General features: G+C 41.3%; 1 protein-coding gene across 1 annotated transcript; it reads left to right on the plus strand.

Moving 5' to 3' along the window:
• The first annotated feature begins 5,878 nt into the window (after positions 1-5,878).
• On the plus strand, positions 5,879-26,532 carry IMPA2 (inositol monophosphatase 2). Its single transcript, XM_072328060.1, has 8 exons — positions 5,879-6,114; positions 10,854-10,987; positions 15,949-16,053; positions 17,412-17,457; positions 19,835-19,943; positions 23,304-23,412; positions 23,575-23,726; positions 24,533-26,532. Exons 1-8 carry the CDS (start codon positions 6,010-6,012, stop codon positions 24,646-24,648), a joined length of 876 nt encoding a protein of 291 aa, XP_072184161.1. The 5' UTR covers positions 5,879-6,009; the 3' UTR covers positions 24,649-26,532.
• Positions 26,533-26,888: the final 356 nt, after the last annotated feature.

Raw genomic sequence — 26,888 nt, forward strand, 5'->3', positions numbered from 1 at the left:
CAACAAAGCAACATCTAGGCACACTTTTTAAGCTCCAAATATTTTCAGAACTCAAAAACGTTATCATCAGGACATCTCCATTGTACAGACTGGAAACCAACACAAAGAAAAGCTGGGAAATGAGTGAAGAGACCTATATGGAAGCCAGAACTCTAGATTTCTGACCTAGAAACTGAGCTACACAGCCTCCCCCTGCCCTGCTCTTCCACAGCTGGTGTGGAAGACTGAAAGAAGGCAATAGTTAGATTTCTGAACTGTGAACCTAGATCTGCAAGGAGTCCATGTAAGATTCAGATTTTAATCAAACAAGCATTGAATCAAATCACAAGAAAAAAAAAAATACTCGTGCATTCAAACTCTGAGAAAAGCCTACCTCTGAAGCTTTCATAGCCTCTACCATGCACATGACAATCAGTTTCAAAAGTGGTACTTGATCTCGGGTGGCTCCACTTCAGAATAAGCATCCATTCTTCCAGATTAAGGATGTTCAATAACTTTGCTGAAATAACCCAAGGCTGTGTAGCACAAGACATCAGACACTGAAGCATCCAATAATCAAAAGATGTTAGCGTGCATCGATATACAAACCATAGTTCACACAAACAAGAAATACAGTTTCTGTGCTTAATTGGGACACGCATTCATTTGCCAGATTCACAACATGTGATTTTTTTTTTTACAAACTTGTCTGTGTCAGCAAACATATGAAGTGCCATTAAAAATACTTACTTGTAACAGCAATTACAGCCGAAGCATTTCCCTACGTAACTATTCAGGCAGTTTGTTGAACACATTCCTTTTTCCTTGTTTTGTTTCTAATAGTTTTGTATGCACAGAGACACGATTCATGCTGGCACACACAAATGAAAACGTCATTGATCCCACTGATGTTGAGCCTGCTACTTATTGCCAAGCAGCAGGAATGTGACCCATAGTGCTTTTTTCAGCTACATGTGCACCAAAATCATTGATTGAATTTGTCAGAAAATCTCTGAGCACAGGATTACTTCGTGCAACCCCATAATAACTCCAGGCATAGCCTTTTTTTTTCTCCACACAGATTAAAGGGCAGCGTATGTCATTCTGACCCTCAGCAAGACCTACTATCCTCAGGAGATTTTCCAGGAATTAAGTTCTCCTGTGAAAATCTAGATGCCTTTATATGAAAAAAAACACACACAAAAATTCATCTGCTTCAAATGAATCCCTCTTTCATCTACCAGCGGTAACAAAGATGACTCCTTAGTCCCTTTCTGTGTGGAAGACTGCAGCATTCACACATTCTTTCTAGACATGACATTCTTTGGCCCAACCAGCCCTGTCCATCTCACAGACAAATGCCAGCTGAAAAATCCTGGCACAATCTTGAACCAAATGGCCAACGTGGGGGTGGGGAAGGGCCTCCGTCTCAGTTTCAGCTTTGATTTGAAAGCAGTAATCCAGTTTGTATTTCGGACCCTTCCATCAATTAGGAAGCAACCTGGCCACGCTGTGCCTTAGCATACCTGTGGGAGAGAGCCAACTATAAAGTTGTCATGGTGGAAGTTCAGAATTCAGATCCAAAGCCAAATAATATTTCCCACATGTCAAACACAAAGACCTGATTGGATTGGATTTGAATCAGAGCCAGTTTGAAAATTCTAGAAAACACTGAAGGACACAGTTTATTTTACTATAAACTGTCAGATCTTAAAGCCAAAATCTTGATTTTCATGTTATCAAATTCCCAGAATGGATCTGAAAGTCAAATTCCACTTGAGACCAATTTATTTTCTTATAATTTATGGCATGAAGGAGGACGTGGAGCAGCGACCTCGGGGCCTCCTGGATGCACAGGAGAAATGTGGTCAGGGTACGACTCTGAGCAACAGGAAGGAAACACAGGGAACAATTAACACACCACTGAGAGCAGTGCAGACTGGAGTCCCTAATGAGCATTACGTGAAACACTGCCAGTGTTGGAAATTTCCTTTTGTTTCTAATGGAGCAGAACAAGCACGTGCGTGGTTCTTCATGGGAATCCAGCAAGAAATGGGGACATCTTCTTACAATGTACCTTCCCTTCTTGAACCCCCAAAAGACACAAAAAAATAAGATGTTGGACCAAGCATTCTCTTTATCAGCAATAAAGTTTACTCTGCAACATGACAAATACACTCCAACTAATGCCACATTCTGTCATCAGGGTTACCTCTTACAGACAGACCGTCAGCCTCAAACGCCGTTCTTGGTGAGATACTGAGAAAAGCTCCACAGAAAGGAGCTAGAAACAGTAAACATTAATTTTACGTGACTAATCCAACATAATCCTATGCTGTGTAAAAAGACCACCTGTACGGAATCACGCTGAAGGGCTTTAGTAGCAGTGCAGCAAGCTACTGGCTGTCGCCAAGGAAATGCTCTTTCCCACCATCAGGCTAATAATTCCAGCGGATTACTTCCTCCTCCCTCCCCTCCCTGTTTTTATTAAAGCTGTTAGTCACTTGCTCTCTCATTTAATTTCCTATTAAGAGATCATCCATCAAACCTGCGAAGTGACAGCTATTTGTATCTGGAGACATCTGCAGCTTCCATGGTGCTGGCTGTCTAGCTGTAAGAGGTCACTCATTCTCTTAAAGAACTACAACAAATTGTATTGCATCAGGGCAGCATGCAATTACTGTCAAAGAGGAGAATGGCAAACTGTTGGCTGAGGCGTAAGTAAACCAATTTCAGTCACAGCAGCTTCCCTTCTCACTGACCCTACTTTCAGTACTGCAGACAGAGCTGGCTACGAACAGGATCTGGGCGGCACAGACAGCAGAGAAATGCTGCACAACAGTTTAGAAAAGGAAATGAAGGAGAGTACCACCTCCAGCTAGCTAACACTTAACTCACAGGGGCTTCACAGCCTGTGAGAAAAGGAAATCAAAGACTGCACACACTCCACGCTCTGTTTTGCAATGTATTTTCCCCTCTGCTGAGCACTCTTACTCTCAGGAAAGGAAGTGCAACCTCTGCAAGACCCAGGTCAAGCTCAGAAGAACTCAGGCTGATGAAGCACCCAAGAAACACCGGTATTTCAAGCTCACCTAGGATGAGTCTATTGCAAGTCAATGGGATGAAAAGCACGGCATGTGTGTAGATTACAGAAGGCGTGTGAGAGGAACTGGCTAGCACTAAGGGTTATGAAAGATCAGAGGTTACGAAAGACCTTGGCAGCCATGAAAGGTGAGCCCAGAGCCTGAGCCAGCAGGCAAAGAACAACTGCAGCGTGCCCCAAACCACGCAACTGTGAGAGCAACTGGCAGCTCACAGCAGCAAGCTCCTACTGCTTGCAGGCTTGGGCTAAAGAAAGCCCAAAAAAACTTCAGAACGGGAGTAATAAAACAGCCATCAGTGAATAGGAGCCTTCTTTATACAGCTTACAGGAAACTATAGTTTTTTTGCAATGTATTTTGAAAGGTCCTAAAACACTAGCTGCAGTCAACAATTTCCTAAGTACCCTTCTTGGCTCTTCAGTTCTGTTTTCCAATGTTTCACCACAATTGAGATGAATTTGCAAGTTCTGAGGGTTCATTCAGTTGTTATTTCAGCCTTCGGAACTCAGCCTTCTGTCATCCTTTTGCTAATATCCTTCCACTAGTAGGAAAGGAAGTTGTGGAAATAATACCACTCAAATCTCACTTAAGAGAGGACATTCCTGCTTGCAAAATACTGGGGGGAACACCTTCCCATCTTTGCAACAGTACTTCATCACAGCAGGGATTTCCTATTATCACCTCCAGTGAGGTTATTTCTGCATCCCACCTACTATCTTATCACTCACGCTGCACTGTTTGTAAAACGCAAGTTCCAGAGATGTTTCATACAGCAGCCTACCCACAGCAAGCCTCCAAATGCTGCAGCAGCTCTGAGACATGAGGAGAAGCTACCAAAGTTCAGGCTAGTTTTATGACATCTCCTTGGTATATTCACTTAACCATCCTAGCACAACTCTCCCAGCAAGGTCCTGACATCACCTCAAGCCGTGCCAATTAAATTTAGCCTGGTCCTTAGAAAACTGTCAATATCGTATCAGGGACAGTAAGTGCTGTTGTTATGTACTTCTCTTAATGCAAATACAGGCACCACTGAAGCATTTTTACTCTAGCCAGACTAATACGAATTCCAAAAGGCTACTGCAAACGAAACCTTCAACTGCAGAGCAGTTGTTGAATAACAAACACAAATTTCATACACTCAATGTATTGACTGCCTGTTTCAAAAAGCTAAGGCAACAGTTCCTTTCCTGTTCCATCCCCAGGCTCTCTTTTGTTCAATTCCACATGAGATGTACATCACAATAAGTCACTTGGAAAAGCCTCACTTGGGCTGACACAAATGAAAGATCCAAGTGCTCACCTGGTACTGTAAATATTAAGGACAGGTTACCCTACTGTGTAAGCACACAGTATAAGCACACATCCATCACAGGTCATATTTCTCTATAAGGAAGATTCAGAATCATTCAGCCACCTGTACTGCCCCCGACGGCTCTGGCTGACACACACATTTCTCTCCCCCATAGCCTAAGCATGACAGGCAGCACCACCACACATGGCCCCAGTGTGTGCCTTCTTTCTGATCACACACAGCTCTGTCAGCCAGCCCCCCCATTTTCCAGAGCCTAACTCTGTCTCTGCAAATTTTATCATAGGTTTGTAAAATCATAGAATCATTAAGGTTGGAAAATACCTCTAAGATCATCCACTTCAACTGTCAGCCTACCACTACCATACCCACTTACCCATGCCACATCCACATTTCCTGAATGCCTTCAGGAACAGTGCCAGCATCTCCTTGGGCAGCCTGTTCCAGTGGCACACGACTCTTCTGGAGTAGAATTTTTATTTCCTAAGATGTGCCCTGAACCTCCCTGGCACAACCTGAGGCCTTTCACAACCTCTTGTTCTCTTGCTAGTTACCTGGGAGAAGAGGCTGAACCCCACCTCACTATAGCCTCATTTCAGGTTGTTTTAGAGCAATAAAGTCTCCCCTGAACTTCCTTTTCCTGAACTATCCCAGTTCCCTCAGCCGCTCCCTGTACTTGTCTGGACTTGTGCTCCAGACCCCTCACAGCTTCATTGCCCTTCTCTGGACACCTTCCAGGGCCTCAATGTCTTTCTTGTAGTGAGGGACCCAAAACTGAGCACAGCACTTGAGGTGCTCATTGCTGAGTACAGAGGGATAATCACTCCCTCCTGGCTGCACTATTTCTGATACAAGCCAGGATGCCATTGGCCTTCTTGGCTACCTGGCACAATGCTTATGTTCAGCTGGCTGTCAACTACCACTCAAAGATCCTTTTCCTCTATGCAGCGTTCCATCCCTAGGCCTGTAGCAATGCACGGGGTAGCTGTGACCAAACGGCAGGCCTGGCACTTGGCCTTGGTCATACCATTGGCCTCAGCCCACCACTCCAGCCCGTTCAGATGTAGCTCCTCACTAAGGGTTACACACTTTCTCACACAACAGCCAACCCATATAGGCGGGCCAGAGTGCCGTCCATAGCAGCACAATCCCGTGCAGCACACACACCCCTCCCTGCTTGCCTGGGGCCGCGCAGCCCCGCCGATGTGCCGCCGGCAGCCCACTAGGCCTAGTTTTCACACAGCACAGCGGCCCACGCCGAGTACTGCCAGCCCCGCAGCGGCCATGTCGGGTCGGTCGGATCAGGGCAGACCGGGCCAGCAGCCTCGCCACCGCCTTTCGCCCTACTTGCCGCTCTTCTCCGTGCCACCCCCAGGCCCTCATCCGCCCCCGGGGCTCACCTAAAATTAGCGCCAGGCCGCCGCGGCCCGCCCTCCCCATCGAGCGCGGCAGCCTCCGTCCCTCCTCCCAGTCCTCCCCGCGGGGCGGTGCCGGGGCTCCGAGTGACAGCGGCAGCCTCGGCCCGGCCTCCCTCCCGCCCTCCTCCTCCGCGCCGCTCCTCGGCGGGCAGCCGGCCTCCGACCCCGGCCCTCCCCGGGCAGCGGAGCCGCCGCCACCATGAAGCCCCGCGGGGAGGAGGAAGAGGAGGGGGCGGCTGGCGGCGGAGACCCCTGGAAGGAGTGCGCGGAGGTGGCGGTGCAGCTGGCGCTCCGCGCAGGGCAGGTGAGGGCCGCCCCCCGCCGCCCCCCGCGGCGAGGGGAGAGCTACCCACCCGCGGGGCTTCGTCGCTGTGGGACGGGGCCGAAAAGGGCCGGGAACGGGCGGCGGGGCGGGCCAGGCTGCTCCACTGCCGTAGCATCCTTCCCGGGCGGCTGCGGAGGTGCGCTTTTGGGTTAAGCGTTAAAAAAGGAAGAGCCGGAGGTGGGGGTGCGGGGTGAGGGAGGGCTGTGTGGGCGCTCGGCGGGCGCTGTCTGAGCGCTCTCGGCCCCGTGGCGGTGCGGGGGGGACCCGGGGGCCGTGCGCGGTCACCTCGGGCTGCGAGCAGTCGGGGCGGCCCTGCGGAGCGGGCAGCGTGTGTGGCTCCCAGCACTTGTACGTATTGAAAAAATAATAATAATTAAAAAAAAAAAGCCGCTTTAGTAACTTTTGCAGTCGTACGCCAGGCACTTATTCTGCGGCTGTGGTGTTTTGGAGCATGGTGTGATGCTAAGGCTGAATGTATGCTCAGCTGAGGCTGTGTGCCGTGGCGTGCTTATGCTGACTGCCGTGCATTACTCTACCACCATTTGGGTTTGAGTAGTTTGCATGCAGAAGAAAATAGCTATGCCAGAGAGATTGCATCTTCCTGTTGTACCGGTGCCCTCAGAGGGACTGAAACTCACTGAACATGGCAGTCCAGCAGAGGCTTTGCTGTTTTTCATTACAGCAGGCAGTCACTCATCTCTGGAGAGGCCCTGTGCCACTCTTCCCTGGCTTTATCAGAGGTGTGTGCTGCAGCAGAATTTCCCCAGCTCTAACAGGGCCCAGAAGTGGGGTCAGCGAGCTGCTCAGAGGAAAAACTGGGTAGAACATGAAGCTCAGCGATGTGCATTTCTCTTCTGCTTCCATTCTGCTGTGTTTTGTACCTACACACTGTTATTTAAGGAGCTCCGTTTTCATCTTGAGGCCAGGACCTGTAATGCTTCCTTAGCATGTGTCATTAAACACGTTTTCCCGCTCACAGAACACACATGCGCGCACACTAGGATGAACAGAATGCCAGGAGAGAGGAGACTTGTTTTAGTAATACAAGGAGTAAATGGATGATCCAAATTGGAATGACAGGCTGTGCTCTCACAGGATCTGAAGGGAGTTCCCCAGCATGCTGGTTCTGCCAGCCATTTCACAAGAGAGCTTCTCATGGCTTGCTCAAGTCTCTGCACCTTATTTCTCAAAATACCAAATTCTGGGAATAGCCAGGACTGCCTTCCTGACCTGGGAGATCACAGTGGTTGATGTTTGCATCATTTTCATTTGCACTTCAATACTGCTACCTTGCAACTGGCAGCACAGTATATTATTAAAGTGTCATTCCAGTTCCTGCTACTCCCAAAAGAAATTAGAGATAAGGATAGAAAGTGGGATGTAACTTAGATTTTATGGGGTTAGATTTACTATTCATATTTTTTTTTGAAAGTGAATACAGTTGAGTCTTATTTTGATCACCAGTCAATTCCAATGAGCATGTTCTCTTTCTTTTGTTTCTCTTCCTGTCCCTCACACCTCTGCCTTCACTAGAGATCCATTTATACTGTTTCCCCAGAACTCAGTGTGGTCTCCATCCATCTCTGCATGGAATTTTCCCATATCAGCCTTTCTTTTGAGGCCCTCATTTTCTCGAATCCAATGCAAGTTAAGAAGGTTTCTAGTTAGAAAGTGTCTTTGAGAGTCTTGATGTAGAGGCCAACTCAAAGAAAATCATGCAAGTCAGGATTTGGGGTTTAGAGAAAAAGTCAACCAGCAAGATAGTTTCCTGGTCTCTTCTTTTTTGCTTATGTGACTGCTGGGTTTGTATTGTTCATGAGTGGAAGTAAAATCTTCCTTCAAGGCTCTGGAAAACTTCTTTCTAAGCTGTAAAGGCCAATAAATAAATGTTTGCCTGAATGTGCTTTAGAAGTGATGTTGTTGGACTTCCATTCCCAGGCTGAAGTTATTGTTTGTTTCCCATCCTGTTACTAAGTTCCATTAGTCTTATGAAATGTACCAGGCATTCCTTTAGTATAAATGGATATTTCACAAAGACAGTAGCCAAGGTTTTGTAATGTCTGTAATTGACCTGCATTAAAATTATGTCTAATCCACTCTTATGCCGCACACAACTGGATTTTTTTTTCAGCCTCCTCTCCTGCTTTTTTGTGTGAGTAAACTCTTTTAGCTACACTTGTGAGAAGCACACCTGTCAGCTTACCATGACTTGCTGCTAAAGAGAAGCAAATACAACCAGTTTCTGAACCCCGGGTGCTATTTTGAGCACTGGGTAATATTTGCACAGCTCTCTGCAATTACAACTGGAGACATTTCACCAAATGTACATTTGCAGAAAGGTGAAAAGAAGGGTGAGGAAATGAGATGAGAAGCTAACGTGTTAAAGCCCACCAGTATTCTGGGGAGGTTGTTTTTTTAATTAGAAAATAATTTTATGAGTGACCCAGAAGAATCTCACTTTAATAAAAAAAAAAAAAGAGGAGGGGGGTTGCAAAATATCCCCGAAATTTCTTCCTTATTTTTGCTTTTAGGCTATTTTCTAAGGAGCATCGATTTTTTTTCTAGCCAAACAGATGGTTATTTCTTAAATTATATGCAGGTAGTTATACTTTCCATCTAGACATTTGGTTTTACCTGTGAGCAAATATTTCAGGACATTATTGCAAGCAAGTCATTCTGTCTTGGAGCTCCCAGAAGTGTGTGGTGAGTCTAAGCAGAACAGTGAGATGAGATCTGTAACGTGAGCACCCTGTGTAGGTGGTTGTCCTGGCAGGTGTGCTCGAAAAGGCATTTGGGCCTTCTGTCCTTTCCATTCTCTGTTGCATGATTTAATCATAGAATCATAAGATTGGAAAAGACCTTTAAAATGACTTAGTCCAACCATCAGCCCATGGCCACTAACCACGTCTCTCAGTGCCACATCCACACTGTTCTTGAACACATCCAGATACAGTGCCTCCCTCCTCCCCCCAGCCTCCCCGGGTAGCCTGTGCCACTGTCTCACCACTCCTTTCAGGTCATAGAGAGTAATAAGGTATCCCCTGAACCTCCTTATCTCCAGACTCCAGTCTCCCTGTTCTCTCAGCTGCTCCCCCATTAGGCTTGTGCTCCAAAGCCTTAATATTTCAAAGGTGCTAAGAAAGGCAGAGTCCAGCAACACATTTACTCACAGGCAATATAAAAGAGGAGTGATGAAAATAAAAAGCGTGAGCATAGCAGGTTTCTTAGGGAGGTTACACAACACAGCTGAGACAGTTGCAGCGCTTTGGATTTTGCTTTGGTCTGAAGAGCAGCCTGAGGGCTTTCTTAAAGCGGGGCTTCTGCAGTGATGTGGTTAAAGCCCCGAGAAAACCATGCGTGGCATTGAGAGAATTAAAATAAATAAAATTTTGGTGTACAATAATGGACGTCAGCAAGCGTCTGAAGCAAAATGTTTGAATCTATCTTCATCAGTTTGGATAAATAGTTAGAATTAAGGCTCTATAGCTCGTGAAGCAGAAATGCTAGTCTGTTTGCCAAGTCCATGCTAAAGCAGCAGTCAGCAAAGTCAATTACGTATCAGAACCATCTGAAGCTCCTTCATATGTGGTATTTTAGACTACAAAACCCAAGAGCTGAGTGTGAAATTAGGGAGTTCCTGGTTTCCTTTCCTGTATGTAATACGAGCAGAACTGTTTGGTTTGGTCCTAATACACTTCTTTTTAGGTAGCTTTAAAATACTTTTAAAAGATCCATGGAAATGTAACTAAAGAAATCAGTGTTGTAGAAGGGATGTGGGATATTGGTCTTCTTGGTGCTGTTTTTCATTTAATGTAGTTGTGTAGAAATAAATAGTGCTTAATCTTTGCTTTGCTTTGGTTTTCCTAATCTCAAAGAGTTTATAGTTGTCACTGGTTAAAAAATAAGGCAGCTCCTTTTGCTAGCTGAGCATTATCACCCTTCCCCCCTTCCCTCTCTCTGTTTGTTTTTTAAATGAAGAGGTTAAGGGGAAGAAATAAGTGAGAAAGAAAATGGGAAAATTGAGGAAACGTTTTTATTCACTGTGTTCCCATACGTGCATTTGTAACTGATGTGGTTTAATTCTGAGCTTATAGCAGTAAAACCCTTTAAAAGGAGATTAAGATTTTTCCAGAGTTAGATCATTGGTGCCATATCTGAGGAGAAGCCTAAATCTTTGTTTTTGTTATGTACACAGCAATTCTTTGGGACTAATGGGTGCTCAGCACTTGGACATTCAAACAGTCTTGCACACAAGAAAAATTAAATATTGTGTCTTTGATGGCAAAAAGAAAATGGCGGAGTTTGTTTTACTGTATGGTTTTTAAGGTTAGAGAGCAGTGAGTTATTGGCCTTGTAAATCTATATGTATATTTAAGGAAAAATGTCTTTCTGTGAAAATCTATGGGCCTCAAGGTTCTTTCTAATCTTAGATGTGTTTCCTGTAATTTCCTACATCACAGCGACTGCCATCATCCTTTTACGAATTCCATTCTTAATCTCTTTCTGAACTGCCAAGAGAGGCTCCTGCAAATGCCGTGTTCCCAAAGGCTGCTCATTATCTCCAAAGGATTTTTACTCAGAAGAGCTAGAATAGGTTCTGGTAGAATTAAACCTGTGATTGTTTTTCAGGATTAGCTATAATTGTGTTAGTAATTATATCACATTAGTGTCCACGGGATGAATGGCAATGAAGACTGATCTATGAACTTCTCTTTCAGATTATTAGGAAAGCTCTAACGGAAGAAAAACAAGTGTCCACAAAGACATCTGCAGCAGATCTTGTCACCGAGACTGATCATTTTGTGGAAAATTTGATTATTTCTGTTCTGAAAGAGAAATTTCCCTCCCACAGGTAAGTGTCCACAGAAGAAAACAATGAATGACCGTTTTTCCTATAAAAGCTGTATATCAGACAAGCACTTAAAAGGAATTTTAAGATTCTGTCCTTGAAAGTCAGATTGATTGTGATTGCTAAACCTTAATTTTTCCTAACTCGTAGCAGCTTCTTTCAGTTTTTACTAAGCAATCTATATTTCCTAACGTTTCTGTCATGACTTGCCTGTCTTAAAATGCTTGTTTCTTAACTTGGGCTATATTTAATATTGGTATTTCTCCAATGAGGACATTGTGTTTGAAGTTTTCATGTGAATCTCTGTGATTTTTGGAATTCTAATCTCTTATTTTCTAAAGATGCTGCTAAATAAAATGTATTACAATGTAGCCGAAATTAATGATAGCAAAGACCCCCTCCTGCAGAAATTTCCATCACTTTCTTTTACCATAATGCATAAGCATTTGCTAGATCAGGACAATTAGGGTATTTAAGTACATTTGTCTTGTGTTTGTTGTGTAGAATCATAAAACCAGTGAAAGCAGGGCTGTTTATCACCATCGCTGAATGCATTTAAGTAAACAAGGCATAAATTATTTGATGGGGTTTCAGCCCAAAGTTTTAAAAATAATCAGATTGTCGACCCCTCTGGAATGACTAAAGTCAGTTTGAAATTAGCTCCTCATAGCACATGCACAGATGAGAAAGCCGTTTTGTATTACTTGGTCAGGTTTGGCTTGATGCAGACGCTGCCATTGATTTTCATAATTGACTTTGGTACACAGGCCTAAAATCCATCTGCCTGCAGAGCCTATGTATCACTTAATTACTACATGAATTCCTTCTAACTGTGTACATCTCTAATGGAAAAGAACCTTGCACTCTAGTACTGTGCAGAAATCAACAAAGATGAGAACCTGGAGAATTCAGCTACTAATCTTCTTGTCAGCTTTGCTGTTGTAAGAAAATAACAAGAAGGAAAAAGAAAAAGAATGAGTAGAAAGAACATTATATACTAAATATGGCTTTCTGAATACATGGTGTATGTGATCACATATTGAAACAGTACTGTACATCACAATGTGTGGTTCTTGGCTGCAATTCTCCAGAGAGTGCCAAGCTTTACAAGCCTATTATTTCTGTAATATTCCATCTACTGTTGCTGGCAGTGCTCTTCTCTCTTCTGCATGGTTTGTTGTTTCTTTTTTCCTTGAATAGCCTGGCAGAGAACATAAAACATACACATTTTGCATGAAACTGGAATCAACAGAAGCACTCATGTTACTCAAAATGGAAACAAAAGTTATAAGGTCAACGCAGACCAAGAAACGGAAAAAAAATCTAACTTATACTAACTCTGTTCATCATTCTTCTGACTTCAAAAGCAAATAAAGGGCTTGCTATGGGCAAATAAAGGAATTGCTGTTTCTTCAAGGAAGTTAATTTTTGCTGATAGGGGTTGTTGTTTTTGTTTGGAGTTTGTTCAGACAGTGAATGCATTTAGATTAAACAGTAGATTAAAACTAGATTTAGAAGACTAAATTTAGATACTTGCGATGAGGAATCCACAGAAGGAATCAAGGTTTAAATTGAAGTACAGTGAAAACATCAAAAGATCACTTAAACTGTTCAGTCTTTCCCTAATCCAGCTGTTGAAGGCATCAATGAAAGTTTCTGTTGATTCTCCTTATAGAATCATCCTTCCCTTAAGTTACCTTGATTCTTGACTCAAGAAATATATCCTGGGAGTTAAAAAACCTAGAAGAGATCTTGTTGGATTTTATAGCATTTGTGCTGTGGCAGTGATACATCCTGAGATGTTAGAAATGTACTCAGGAGTAGAGAAGTGTTAAGAAAACCTGTTAAAAATGTGATTCTATCCTATATTTTTTTGTTCTTGTTTCTGCTTAGCCAAGGGACATGTATCATTCTCATTTATGCTTCAACCAAGTTTTCTTCTTTGCTCCCATTCTCTTTGGCGCTCTGAAATGCTCCAAAGAAATATTCCCAAATGCTGTTTTGTTTTTTTCTGGTAGATCTTCATAGCACAGATAGGCAGAGCCAGAATATCATGGACTGCTGGCTGAAAAATGTTACTGTGTCATTTGCCCGTGTTATTGTTACACAAGCTGTCATCTTTGGTGTCAATTGTGGCCTTAATCCTGGAGCCGTTCCAGTCAGAACTCGGCCGTCCAACCCTGGCTGCCAGCATTTTGCCCTCAGACCCCATAGGGGAACAGGGGAGGGGCAGCCCTGGTTTGAGCCTTCAGTGTTCCAATGGATATTGGCCCTTCTGTCCTTTGGGCTGTGCTACAGCTTCCCTGCTGTTCCAGCACTGAATTTCAGAGTGGCTTTGAGGCGCAAACAGATGTCCACTAAGGCTAGGATAAAATTACCAGACTCATTTTCCGTGGGAGAAAACTTTAATCCAGATTTGAACAGAGGTCAAAAGAGCTGAAAGACTGGCAAGTTAAATTAACTACTGTAATAACATTGCTACCCCTCCCACTTCTTAAACTATGCCTAACATTTGAAATGTAGTACTCTGTTTGTGTGTTCTTACAGGACACAGATCTATAGAGCAATACATCTGATGTTAGCCTTTAGGAACGATCACAGTGCTATTGCATAGCAGCAAATGGCTTATTTTACCTGCTAGCAAAAAATTTCATTAAGTGTGCACCTAATTTGTCCAGCAGCCATTTTGGAAAATTGACCTTGGACACGAGTACCTAGAAGTGGTACTGCTGTATCCTAGCTTCATGTTAGAGCTTTGTACTTGAGGACTGCAACATCATAGTCCACTGTAGAGGAAAGGGAAGGGAGACTTGTTGCTCAGGTACGTAAGGATAAAGCACCTTATAGAAACACTCTTGTTTTTGAAGAGTATCCCATTTCACCTTCCTTTCATAGAATCATAGAATCATAGAATTACTCAGGTTGGAAAAGACCTTGAAGATCATCAAGTCCAACCGCAGCCTAACCAGTAGCCTATCTCTTAAAAAAAACAACCACAAAACAGTACCACAACAACAAACCTCTGCTAAATCATATCCCTGAGTACCACATCCAAACGGCTCTTAAACACATCCAGGGATGGCGATTCAACCACCTCCTTGGGGAGCCTATTCCAGTACCTAACCACCCTTTCTGTAAAGAAGTTCTTCCTAATATCCAACCTAAACTTGCCCTGGCGCAGCTTGAGGCCATTTCCCCTCGTCCTGTCACATGTCACTAGTGAGAAGAGACCTGCCCCACTCTCACTGTAAGAACCTTTCAGGTACTGGAAGACAGCAATAAGGTCTCCCCTCAGCCTCCTCTTCCTCAGACTAAACAGCCCCAGCTTCCTTAGCCTCTCCTCATAGGGCTGATTCTCCAAGCCCTTAACAAGCCTCGTTGCCCTTCTCTGGACCTGCTCCAGTACCTCCATGTCCTTCTTGTGCTGAGGTGCCCAAAACTGGACACAGTACTCGAGGTGAGGCCTCACCAAAGCTGAGTACAGGGGCAGGATGACTTCCTTAGTCCTGCTCACCACACCATTAACTTTCGACTGGCAAGGCAGTGACTACAATGAAGGATCTGTCAGAGGTAGAAACAGAGGCATGATTTGTGCATGATAGAGGACCAGCTGCCACATTGTCCATTTGCAGGAAGATGGGTTTTACCTGCAGCCAGGAGTACTGCCTGAGCTTATGGTGGGGGTTAAAAATGGGTGGATGTTAAAAAACATCAATGAGACAAAACAATGGAATATAGAGAGCAAGGAATCTGTAACGTGCCATGTTTGACTGAGAACGCTTGTTTAAGTTTTTTCTGGCTTTCTAGTTGCACACTAACAATTAAAGTGTCCCTCAGCTGTTCTCTTTAATGGAGACTGAAATAGCAACTAACACTTGCTGCTTCCCTTCTTATATCAGGTGGGGGTCCATAATGCCATCAAAGTAGTCCCTTTCTGCTGAGGAAAAGGCAAAATAGCACTTGGAAATTTCAAGAACTCTCCATATGTCCCATCTACAGGATGTTTAAAGCTCATCCTTGCAACTTGATGTAGCAAGTGTGAAACCAAAAGTGAGATTCAGTGCTAGCAGTCCAATTCTACACATTCTGTATATATAGAACTATATTCAAATCTGTGAGAGTAGCAACCTGTACAGCTCTTAGAAAAAAAGGCACTGAGCAGTTTATGGGAGAGCAAGGATACTTAAGGTCAGCAGGAAATACTCCAGAACTGGATGTTCATTTCCCAGGGAAGAAAGATTTAAAAAAAAAAGCATAGATATGAAAGAAATGGGGAAAGAAGATGAGCTCAAATTTCAATGTGTGACTTGTGCATACAAAAAAAAAAAATAATAATAATAAATAAAATTAAAAAAAAAAAAAAAGTATTTTCTCTGGGTCATGGGAAGAAGAAAGTTCAACTGTGCAAACTTCTTAATTTCCTGGTTCTGACTACTTTAAAAAGACTCTAATAGGAGTGAGGTTGTGGATTCTTGTGAGTTCATTACTTCCTGCTGACTGAATTCAACTGCAGTGAGAAGCAGCTACGTTTTGCAGTGTATATTACTTATTGCAAGAGACAGACCTAAACCATAAAATTACATTCTACAGGGAAACCTCCTTTAGAGTTCCAGAAGTGCCAGTTCCGATCCATTTCTGCATTAATTTTCATTACTTTTTTAATAGCGTGTTAAGAAGGTGAATGTGAATGGAGTTCTTCTTTTACCACGTGAAATAGTATGCTAAGAAGTCGAGAACTTTCGTTTGAAGTTTATCTGAAAGTTTCCCATTCTCCAATTAAAAAAAAAAGAAACATGTCTGTATTATGTATATATGAATTTTATACATATATGAGCATGTGTATATAACATTTGTATGTATTTATAAACTAAATACTTCTTCAAAAGACAGGAAGATGGAGTTAAACTTACTGAGTCATATATTTGAGCAAGTTTTCTGAGACTCTTATTCCCCATTAAATGCAGGTTTATTGCAGAAGAATCCACTGCTGCTGGTTCAAAATGCGTCCTCACTGACAGTCCTACCTGGATTATTGACCCTGTTGATGGAACCTGCAATTTCGTACACAGGTAAGTAGACAGTGGAGTGAGAAACACATAAAATGACAAAATTCAGCTTCTCACAAATCCTCCCTTCTTCTTGATGGCATTTTACTGTGGTAAATTTGTTCCTGTGACACGTAAGTAGGAGTCATCCCGCTGTTGTTTTATGCTTTATCTATGGGAGTGTGTGTTTGTGCTGGAGAGAGCACTGTACTGTTGTCTAAAGGTAAGATAATATTTCTTCTGATTGCTTAATGACCTAGAAGCTCTTGACTCACAGCTCCTTTATATATACCACACATTAACATGTAGAGACTTGAGCTGAACCGAAGAAACAAGGCTGTACTATGATGACATTTGGCCTTACTCTGTATGTGGTTGTTATGCATTCCTTTTTGTAGTGGTGTGTTCTCCCTTTCAAATACAAGTGCTTCATTTTTCCTGGGAAGTACAGTCATGGCATGTGAAAACTAGGCTGTATTTAGATGAAAACTAGGCTAAATGTAGATGGTGGTTTAAGGCTCCTGTAATACTGCCCTGTAAAAATAAGAAATCTAGGGATCATTTATGCAAAAATATGAAAGTTTTTCCTCCTTGTTTGAGTGGTAGGAGTTGTAAACCTATGATTGTTAGTAATACTTCTACTTAAAAAACTGAATTATATTCTGTTTTATAGTTAGTAGTTTAATGTAACTGTGGTTATAATTTAAGGGGGGGGAAAAGCATTTCTCTGACTTCTGGTGTCATTGCATAGAGTTCAGGTGGGGAAGGAAGGGGATTGAAGGGAAGGTCAAATGCTGCTGTTTGATGCAACTAAGAGAAGTTTATTTTCTTTCTAGCAATATTTTCTGAATCTTCATCACCCTTTCTGAAATATGTTTGAATAAATAAATTTATTTCATTATTTAAAGAACAATAATACTTGTTTAAAAGGAGCAAATTAAGGGCATGACCATCACTTTGGCAAAAGAGGGAGAAGGGGAACAGGTTTCTCCTAATGCTGATGTCAACAGAAGGTATCTCTTTGCAACTTAATTGCTACCTCACCTTCTCAGTTCACTGGAACAAAATGTGTTTTTAAACGCCAATGACTTGCTATAGAAGCACTGGACAATTCAATTAAACTAAAGCAAAAATATTATTAAAATATACAACACATTTAGTATAAAGATCCTAATATCTTTAAGTATTTACTTCTTGCATTTTCAAACATTACATCAATTTTTAAACTGACCTGTCTCTTGGACTGACGAAGGAGAAATAACATAATATCAGAGCTTTTTTGGTACAGAGCTCCAGGTGGGATTTTGTTGCTCAAGTGAGCTACGTAATTATGAAGTTGAGAGAACTTTCATCAGTATTATTTCATTTCTTGTTTTTCACAGATTTCCAACAGTGGCAGTGAGCATTGGATTTGCTGTTAACAAAGAGGTATGAAGTTTGTTATTTAGGATGGATACCTGAGATTTGGTTAAAAGCCTCAAAACCAAGTGGGAACTTTAAAAATAAATCCAACATTGCTCAGGCTTTCCCATGCTTTTAAAATGCATTTGCTCATACTCTGCTAGCTTAAAATCCCAGTCTTGCGAAACTTCACTTATGCAAACTGGCATTTACAGGAAAATTCTTATAAATCATTATAAATGTTACAGGATTTGTGTGACTAAAAAGGAAGTGCTGGAGTAAGGAAGGTTTCATAAGAAAAAACCCTGATAAGTTATATATATTTATAATTTAACCCTATCTCCCAGTGTTCTTCTGTTGTTATGATTGCTTCTTTCCTGCTAGCAGTATCTGTGAACACTAACTGCTACTATAAGGCAATTTGGAACTGCTTTCTATGAAGAGAGCAAAATTATGGGCCTAGATCACTTTATCTGCCTTTGAGATTTTCACAATGCAGTAAAACGACTGTATTCCCTCATGAGAGTTTGATTACAGGTCAGGAAAAAAAAAGTTCCTAGTCTTCACATTTGTTGTCCTTTTTAAGTTTCCTAGATCATGGAATCAATCATGGAAAAGGTTGGAAAGACCACTAAGATCATCTAGTCCAACCATGTACTCATTCACGCTGGTGGCTTTTCTCCAGATGTTGCCATTTTGCAGTTTGATATAAACTGAAGAAATAGCTATTTCAGATTGCCAAGAAATGTACCTCTTCCAGCCTATGTCCACAATCTCAAATATATATATTGTTGTAACTGAAGTCAGCAAGAATCCTGTGCAATAATAACATAGTTTTCAGATGTGCTAGCAGCGCTTATGGATTCAAACAGAATAATGTTGTGTACTTCTTTGGTTAGACTTTTCAAACATGGCAACTGTGAAGAAACACTTCCATACTTATCTGAAGTTTATTCATTCCCAGAGATCCTTTTGAATACTATGTATTGTTACTAGACAGTGTTCTCTGATATTTATGTTTTCTAGAACACCATCGTGATTTTGATGCTGCATATTTTGGGTTACATAAACTAAACAAAGCTGAAACAAAAATAAAGAGTGATGTTAAAACTCCCTCTGTAAACAAATGGGAAAAACAAAAAACGAGTAAGCTGAAAAGGAGCCAAAGTACACACAGGGGAACTGGCCTGAATGTAACAGCACTGAGGAAATTCTTGTAGATGTCTTCAGGGAAGGAGTCTATTAATAGTGTCCCTCAAAAAAAAAGAAAATCTTTGGTTTACATGGGACCTCAGGGTAAGGAGCAAGGACAGACTATAGATTATTCCCTTTGAATTGTCCCTGAGGAGGGACCAGAGATTGCTCACTCTGAACGGAGGAGGGCGGCAGGAAAAGATTTGTGGTCTAGAACATCTGAGATGTTCCCTTGATCTTGTTACCAACTTCTGTGGCCCTGGGCAAGTCACTTAGTGCTTGTGTATCTGTCCACTTCTAAATAGAATGTAGCCAGTAGTACTTATCTAGGGGTGATTATAGGAGCTGACCATTTAAGTCTGTAAAATCTTTCAAGATCTTTTGATGAAATCTATTAAAATAAATATATTGGGTTTAAATCAAGGTTCAAATTGGGACCCTTTTCTCATTGGTGAAGTGATATTCCCAGAAAGAATCCAGTGTTAATTACTCTCAAGCCTGCACTGAGAGATTTGACAAAGAATATTTGATATTTTACTTCAAACCCCTCTTGAGTCTCGTGATTTCATGAGACTCTCACTTTTATGTTTAAAGAAAACAATTTTGTAGAGAGACATTTTAAAAAGTGACCGGAGGGCACTACTTTGATTGAAAAGGTGGGCAAATTAAATGCCCATGAAAGGTGAAATGCAAATAAAGGTATCTATTGTTAGTAAACTGTGTACCCTGATTTCTGAGTTTGTATGCCTGACTGATCATGTCTGTGTATTTGGGGTTGCAAATTTTTGGGGTCCTGCAAAAGTTAATGGACTTCTTCTAGGCGTAGCTGCTCAACAGTGAAAAAAAAACCAAAGCTTTCAGAATCTGGCTGTGGAGAACGTATGCTTATTTTCAGTAGAAACATTTTATTGAATTTGAAATCAGCTTAGCATTTAATTTGTTGTAATGTGAACGCAAATAAGCTGCAAGTAAGAGTTTAGAAGATCGTGAACAGATTGCATTGACTTCTCTTTGTAAACTGAATTTTATATGACCTATATCTCAAATATCACAGTAATAGTAAAATTATTTCAGTTTATTAGCATCAGTATAATCTTTGATTACCTGTACCAATTAAGATATTGCTGATCATTCTGCCATTAGTAGTTGTTTATATTTATGATGAGTAATTTGAGTTGCATTCATTTCTTTCCTTTTCAAAATCTTAAAGCTTGAATTTGGTGTAATTTACCACTGCACTGAAGAACGATTATACACTGGTAGAAGAGGTCAAGGGGCATTTTGTAATGACAAAAGGCTTCAGGTATCAAAAGAGACAGGTTGGTCTAGATTTTGTTAGAACTCTAAAAGGAATATGTTAATTTTGTTTCAGAGTTGTTGCAAATCATCATTAGGATAATGAACATCATTATCCTGATGGAAGGTATTTCTTCTGCATGGTAATTTTGTAATGTGTTTGATATTTTTTCACAAAAATCACAATTTTCCTCACTTTCTTTCTAAAATAGACAGCTGAATGTGAACTATTTAAATAATCCTGTGTTATTTTGATTCGTAACCATTGTTTAAAATGAGGAAGAATTAACAGATTCACCAGTTTCATTCCAGCTGTACACTGACGTCACTGTTTATGAGCAAGATGCAATGGGAATGGTGAATCAAATTCACTGTACTATGGTGACTGTCGTTCACTTTTTATTCCGATAAACTTGTATGTCATAAAGTGTATTATGTCTGTAGATATACGTGTTACCAGTGAACTACAGGATGCATGCTTCATAGGGGTTCTTTAACAACTTGCTTTTCTGTGTGAAGAGTATCTTAACAAACAAATGGCTAGCAACACTTAACACTTTAATGGGATTGCATTACTGGTAAATCAACGGTAAACAAATTTATAGAGAAGTTTCCTTTTAACATTCAGTTATTAGACAGAAGCCAATGTGTGCCAAAAATGTACGACATCATACAAGGGAGGTGGTTAAAATTTCACTCCTAAAAGAGGTTTTAATGAGCCACACAGTAGGTTCAAGAATTTTAAAGTACAGATGTGTTGTAGTGCCCCAAGGAAGACCCTACATCAAAATTTCTATGAAATTGTGGGCCAGGATCTGCCTATTTGGAGGAATGGAGCAAATTGTAAAGTCAGTGGCAACTAGACTTTAATCCTTTATTATGCATACATTTTTGTCTGTGCTTGGATATCCCATAATCCACAAGAGCCTGCTCTGGGACAGGCTAAGGAAAAGTTTTGGGTACTCTTGGATGGGCTGGCTGAGCTGCTCCCAGAAAGGCCTCACTTACTTTTGCAGACAAAAATTTGTGGTCTCCAGTTAAGTAAGGAATAATTTTGGCACGTGCCATTTTTGTCCTTTCTCTGAGCTTCCAGTCTGTGTAGGAGTGTAGAACACAGCCAGGGAAGCAGGCCTTCTGCTCTTTCAAATGCTTTGGAATTTTCCTTTGTTCTGAGAGACATCATTTGGTGGTGGGCAGTTTCATCAGTGAAGATGGACCTTCTTTAGTTTCACTTCTGTTGATGTTTTAAGTGTATGCAGTCACAGTTGTTTTCCAATAAGGACTGTGGCTTCAGTGAAATAAACCGAGGCTGGAAAAGAGTGCATATGTACCTACAGCTGGAATTCAAGTAGCCTTCACCAATGCATGACATGGAGTTGTAGGCTGTCATGTTGTTTCATGTCTTTTGTTTTCAGGAAATGTGATTACTTGAATAGCATCATGTAATATTGATCTACGCTATGCATTCATTGTTCACATTTAATCATTTGAAACTACAGTATGGGCAATAATCTTTGTCAGTGGCGAATTTTGTAGAGGTCTGGTTTGGGAGTCCAGGTAGTCAGGATAAATGTAAATGAAGGATCCATCTTCCCTTTGACCTTGAGTTTTACTTCTTCTCGTGCTTAGATACAGATCTGGCCTTACGCGTACTAATGTTGTAAGTGTATTTTCTTTTCTTAACCTTCTATCATCAAGATAATTGTTTTTTTCCTCATAAATGTGTCCCTGTCACTGTTAAATCTGTTATACCAGAGTGAGGAGCAGTCAGTAAATTTTCTCTTGTACCTTGAATACCTGAAACCTCATTGGGTTTTGTGATCAGACAGCTCCTCTTTCCTAAGCTGCAACCTCCCTCTACTTTGTTTGATGTCTTTCTAATTTCTACCTGGATGTAGCCTTGAAGAAGATGGGAGAAACCAATTTATTCATCAGAAATATATTTAATAACTCAAAAGAAAATCTGTCTTAGTTGCAGCCTATCTACCTATTTATGACTGGTGCAGTTTGAATGCTCGGTGCATTTTAGTAATGAGGCACGCATTAAATATTCTGTATTTATAAGTTCGATGCATTGTACAAAAATGTATACAGCAGGTTGCTTTCACTATCCTGAATTTTCAGTTGTGGCTAAACGGAGAACACCCTGCAGTGTGTCTGGATCAGCATTCCTCTATTTTAATGCAGTAGTTTAAAAAGTGATTGCTAAATCTATGTTCCTACACTTCAGCTTTGTGATATCCTTTAACTTTCAATCTAATCACATATCTGCTACTCACCAACCACTTGCTACATTGCTTGCATCCATCATGTTCCTTTGCAATACTAAATTAATTAGTAGCTGGTTTAGTTAAGTGATGTCTCGCTCCATCCTAATTTGCTTTTGAAAATCTCCTTGCTACTTCTGCTACGAACTTTAATTTACACAATTGGCTGTAATAACCAGGTGCAGATGCCCTATGTGAATGAATGTCTGGTCTGGGTTAAAGGTGACACCTGTCCTTTGGGCACAGCCTGGTCAGTAAGTAATCTGCGGCTAAACTTCTGAGTTCAGCTGGCACAGCAGAAGTAGGAACTCTTGACACTTATCAACCATCTCCACCTAAACTGCCATCTGCTTGCTATATACCAACAACATGCTGATCTCACAGGAGGGCTACTTCAACACTTTACAAGTCACCGTGAGTCTTGGCTGTACACGGAGCTAACATCCTCACCTGGTCTTTGCCAAACACAATGCAAACACAGCTTTCATTTATTAGTATTATTTAGTAAAATACTGGTTTTGTTTATGCTGATAGGAAGGTTATTCAGTCACAATACTTTTTCAGTCTTTTAAATGTCCTAACAAAAGAGAGCTGTTACTGGATGACTGGTGGTTTTAAGTAGAAATGTTTCATTCATCTTAAGTGTATCCCCAAGTGCTTATAGTTTATTAACAAATTACATTGAAGTTTCCTATTCAGTAACCATTCTGTTTTCAAATACGATTAATTTAGTGCCATTAATAATTACAAGATAACTGCATTGTTTTTTGTTGACTGACAAAGTTTTTGAATTTGCTAAAAGCTGACAGGTATATGAAATAAAACAATGTATGGAAACGGATGACATGTAAGAATGCTTTCTTGTTTTTAATATTCCAGTTCGTTTAAAAGTGTTGAGATCAGAGCATTTGATAGCAGAAATATAGCCTTGCTTGAATTCTTTGTGAAGCTGCCATTTATCCTAACCTTAGAGATTGGGGTGAAAAAAAAAATGGGGGGGTGGGAGGGACATGAAAATTGTTTTTCTGTAAAGAGTCATTAGCATTGAATTCAAACAAATTTCCAGAGGCTAACAGGAAAATGCTGAATTAATGAAAGCAACTACCTCCATTGCAGATATCTCGAAGGCCTTAATTTTAACAGAAATTGGTCCAAAACGCGACCCCGCAACTTTGAAATTGTTCCTTGGTAACATTGAGAGGTTGCTCAAGGCCCAGGCACACGGGTAAGATACCTTACTGTATGTGTCTCATGTTTATGACCCAAAGTCATGAAAAAAAAAAAAGCAAAAAAATCAAGTATGTCTCGTATTTTTCAGTCTTGACACACAGATTGCAATCAGAGGCATTTTCTGCTTTGTGTTTCTTTGTCTCCTTACTGTGCTCAGGGTCCGTGTGATTGGAAGCTCCACCCTGGCTCTGTGCCATTTGGCATCTGGTGCTGCCGACGCGTATTACCAGTTTGGGTTGCACTGCTGGGACTTGGCAGCAGCTACTGTCATCATTAGAGAGGCAGGTGGCACTGTGATAGACACTTCAGGTGAGTGCAATACTCCTGTTTCATGGACTTTTGGGGGACCACATGGCTGTTTCAAGCACCTGGAGTCACCTCAGTACAGTCCTCCCGTGGCTCAATCTCACTTCTGGCAATAGTTGGCAGGAACATCTGCACTTTCCATTAGACTCTGTTGAGTTATTCATACCACAGTGATGTAATTCCAGCCTGGGGTTTCATCACATCAAAAGTCTTCTGAGTCAAACTATATTTTTGAGTGACAGTGATTTGGTGTAATTCCTTTAAAGCATCAGATTTACGGTAAAGAGTTGGCCCTCGAGTTTGGTAGACATGCTCAGACTCCAGACAGTTCCAACAGACAGCCTTCTGAGACAGACGGAAGCACTCTCAGGGACGCGCCTGAACAGATACGGCTAGGGACTACTAGAGGGCGTAAAGGAAAGGGCAGCCTCTGGGTTATTTTGTTCATTTATATGGTACACACATAAAGTAATGGATTCCAGGTGACCAGTATGTGGATATCATGGAAAGATACTGTGTATTAAGAAGGGTGTGCTGATGGAACTGATTTTTGCCCTATCCTTTTCTGTTACTTATGAAGGAAATACAACGTTTATCGTTGGGTACTGAAGAAATCTAAACATCCACTACTTCTGTTGCATGCTTTGGTGCTGTATCTAGAAATTTCTGAAATCACTTTTGTGCAAGAGATTTCAAGGCAGGAGCTCCTGAATTAGGTTGTCCTTGTAATTACAGCACGGTTTATATTTCAGAACACGATGCCTTTTTATATCACCTAAGACAGTTCTCATTAACCCTCTTGTCCTCAGGGGGACCTCTGGATCTCATGTCCTGCCGAGTGATTGCTGCGGGCACCAGAGAGATGGCGATGTTCATAGCTCAGGAAATACAAACCATTCACTACAGGCGGGATGATGAAAACTGATGGGAATTAAGTACATGTAACCTGGAGTCTGCTCTCCTGAACTATGTAACTTTTGCAAGATGAGTGGCTTAAAGGGTACGTGATCTCAGCAGAATGCTTTCTGGGGAGATTTTCTGTGTCAAATATTTTTTATAAATTTATTACGATGTGGAAAGGCATAGAGAGATTTTTAAACCCGTAAGAATCATGTTTCCTTTTTAATATGTATCTCTTTCAGCAGTATCTTTTTTACAGGATAGCGTATTTTACTTGTAGCTCTAGTTTCAAAGTAACTTGTAATTTCATATCTGTGGGGCTGATATTTAGTCTTTTGTAACATGCAGCTAAAAACTGAAGTTTATTTTTACAGATGCAGATCTCTCAGGTAAATGAGCTTTTAGGACTGTAGTAAGGATAATTAGTTAAGATGTGTGCCTATAATACCCTTGTCCTATGATACTTAAGGATGCAATAAAAATGACATTATTGTTTCCTAACTATGTCATAGCTATATTATCCATAGATATGTGTATGTATATATATGTGTATGTCTGTTTGTGTATATAGCTACACCTAGACATGTGTATGCATATAGATACATGCAGGCATACACGTGTATGTCTATGTGCATATATATATACATGGATATCTTGGATGTTTACGACAGTTTAGAGAATGCATAAAAGAAAGTTAATATTGGAAGTTTTATTCAGATGAAGAGAGTACATTATTTACGTGTCTTCAGCGGGGGCTAACCAAATAGCTGAGAACAGAGCTGATGATGGAAAATGGGTAATGATTTTAGAAACTGTCCACATAATTCTTCTTCCCTTTCATCCTTTTTCATGGGCATAAATCATACTGTCCTGCAGGCCTCTACAAGAAACCTGCGAACTTAATACCATAGAATAATTACACTTAAGACCAGGGATATTGAACTCCACTGAGTTATTTGCAGTATTAACCATGACACACAATAGCAGAGTGCAGTGTCACAGAGCAGTCGCTTTTAGTGAAACTTGGAGAAGAATGGCAGGATCCGGCCCTTTATGGAGAAGTTTGTAATATGCACATAAGATATGCTTGCAGAAAAGTTAGTTGTGAACCACCTCCAAAGTTGCAATCACAGATTTTGATCAGAGAAACCTGTAAAATCAGTTATATATTCTTCCTCAATACCCACTTGTTCCCTGTCCTTGGAGCTAAGCATTGCTTTTAATTATGCCACGGTGACTGTTTCTATTTAAGTTATTTTTAACATCCCAGGCGCAGAGGGGATACAACAGTGCCCATAACAGTTGTGGTTGAAATGAAATCACTTCTAAGTTTTTTTATGTAAAAGTTGAATAAATAGATGCCTCTTTTTTGCAGGAGTGCAAATGAAATACATGAATGAGTCAAAAAGAAAACAGTTACAATTTGTAGAACTTTCTTACACTGCATGTGTAGACTTTGTAAATGCGTTCAGATGTCTTAAAACACACAAACTGAACAATAATCTGTACAAACAACCTCACATGTGTTTTCTTGTAATGAAAAAATGTTTTCACTGAATATAATACAAATTCTGTGGGATTTTCCTGATGCTTTTTTTTCCCTATGAGAAATACATAGCATTGACCAGGTGAAGAAGACCTCAGTGCAACAAAGCATTTAGGAACTTAGACATTTGGTGTCATCAGAACAACACAGTCACGGTGGTCATTGTGCTGTCACCGTTCCCTTTCACCTCTCCATCTCCTTGCATCTCTCTGGAAACTTAGGCTGTAAGCCTCTCGGGGCAGGGACCGTAGTAGTACTTTTGTTTGGGGTTTGCACAGTGCTCATAGGATGCAGTTCTGTCTGTGACTAGGCACTGAGGTGCTATAATACAAATAATAAATACTAATAGACTCGTTTGTCTCTTATTTGCCCTTCTCCCAGTTTGTGAGCGCAAGCCAGAACAGAGCTCACCAGCACCACTCTGATCCAGGGGCACTCAGACCCAGGGGCCCTGGGAGCAGCAGGGGCTTTGCTGGAGCTTCTGTTCATGCCATAAGCTGTGTAAGGAAGCTTAGACTGGCAGGGATCAGGCATGGCAGAGGCTTGGCCCCACCAGGCCCCTCCTTGCCAGAAGAGGAACTCCTCTTGCTTCCTGGCAGCTCAGCCTCAACAACCCTAAGCCCTGACCCACCTGGTCCCAGAGCTAGGTCAAGCTGGGACTTCTGGGTGGCAACTGAAATTGCACACAAGATCGACTTGCTAAACTGAGCCCTGAAGGT

Source organism: Excalfactoria chinensis, chromosome 2, assembly GCF_039878825.1.
Source record: "Excalfactoria chinensis isolate bCotChi1 chromosome 2, bCotChi1.hap2, whole genome shotgun sequence".
NCBI lineage: Eukaryota > Metazoa > Chordata > Aves > Galliformes > Phasianidae > Excalfactoria > Excalfactoria chinensis.

Bases quoted from the DNA above. Each gene is read 5' to 3' on its own strand.
- IMPA2 (XM_072328060.1), top strand. From the start codon at position 6,010: ATGAAGCCCCGCGGGGAGGAGGAAGAGGAGGGGGCGGCTGGCGGCGGA. The intron at 10,988-15,948 runs GTAAGTGTCCAC...CATTAAATGCAG, and splicing joins GAGAAATTTCCCTCCCACAG to GTTTATTGCAGAAGAATCCA. The intron at 16,054-17,411 runs GTAAGTAGACAG...TGTTTTTCACAG, and splicing joins ACCTGCAATTTCGTACACAG to ATTTCCAACAGTGGCAGTGA.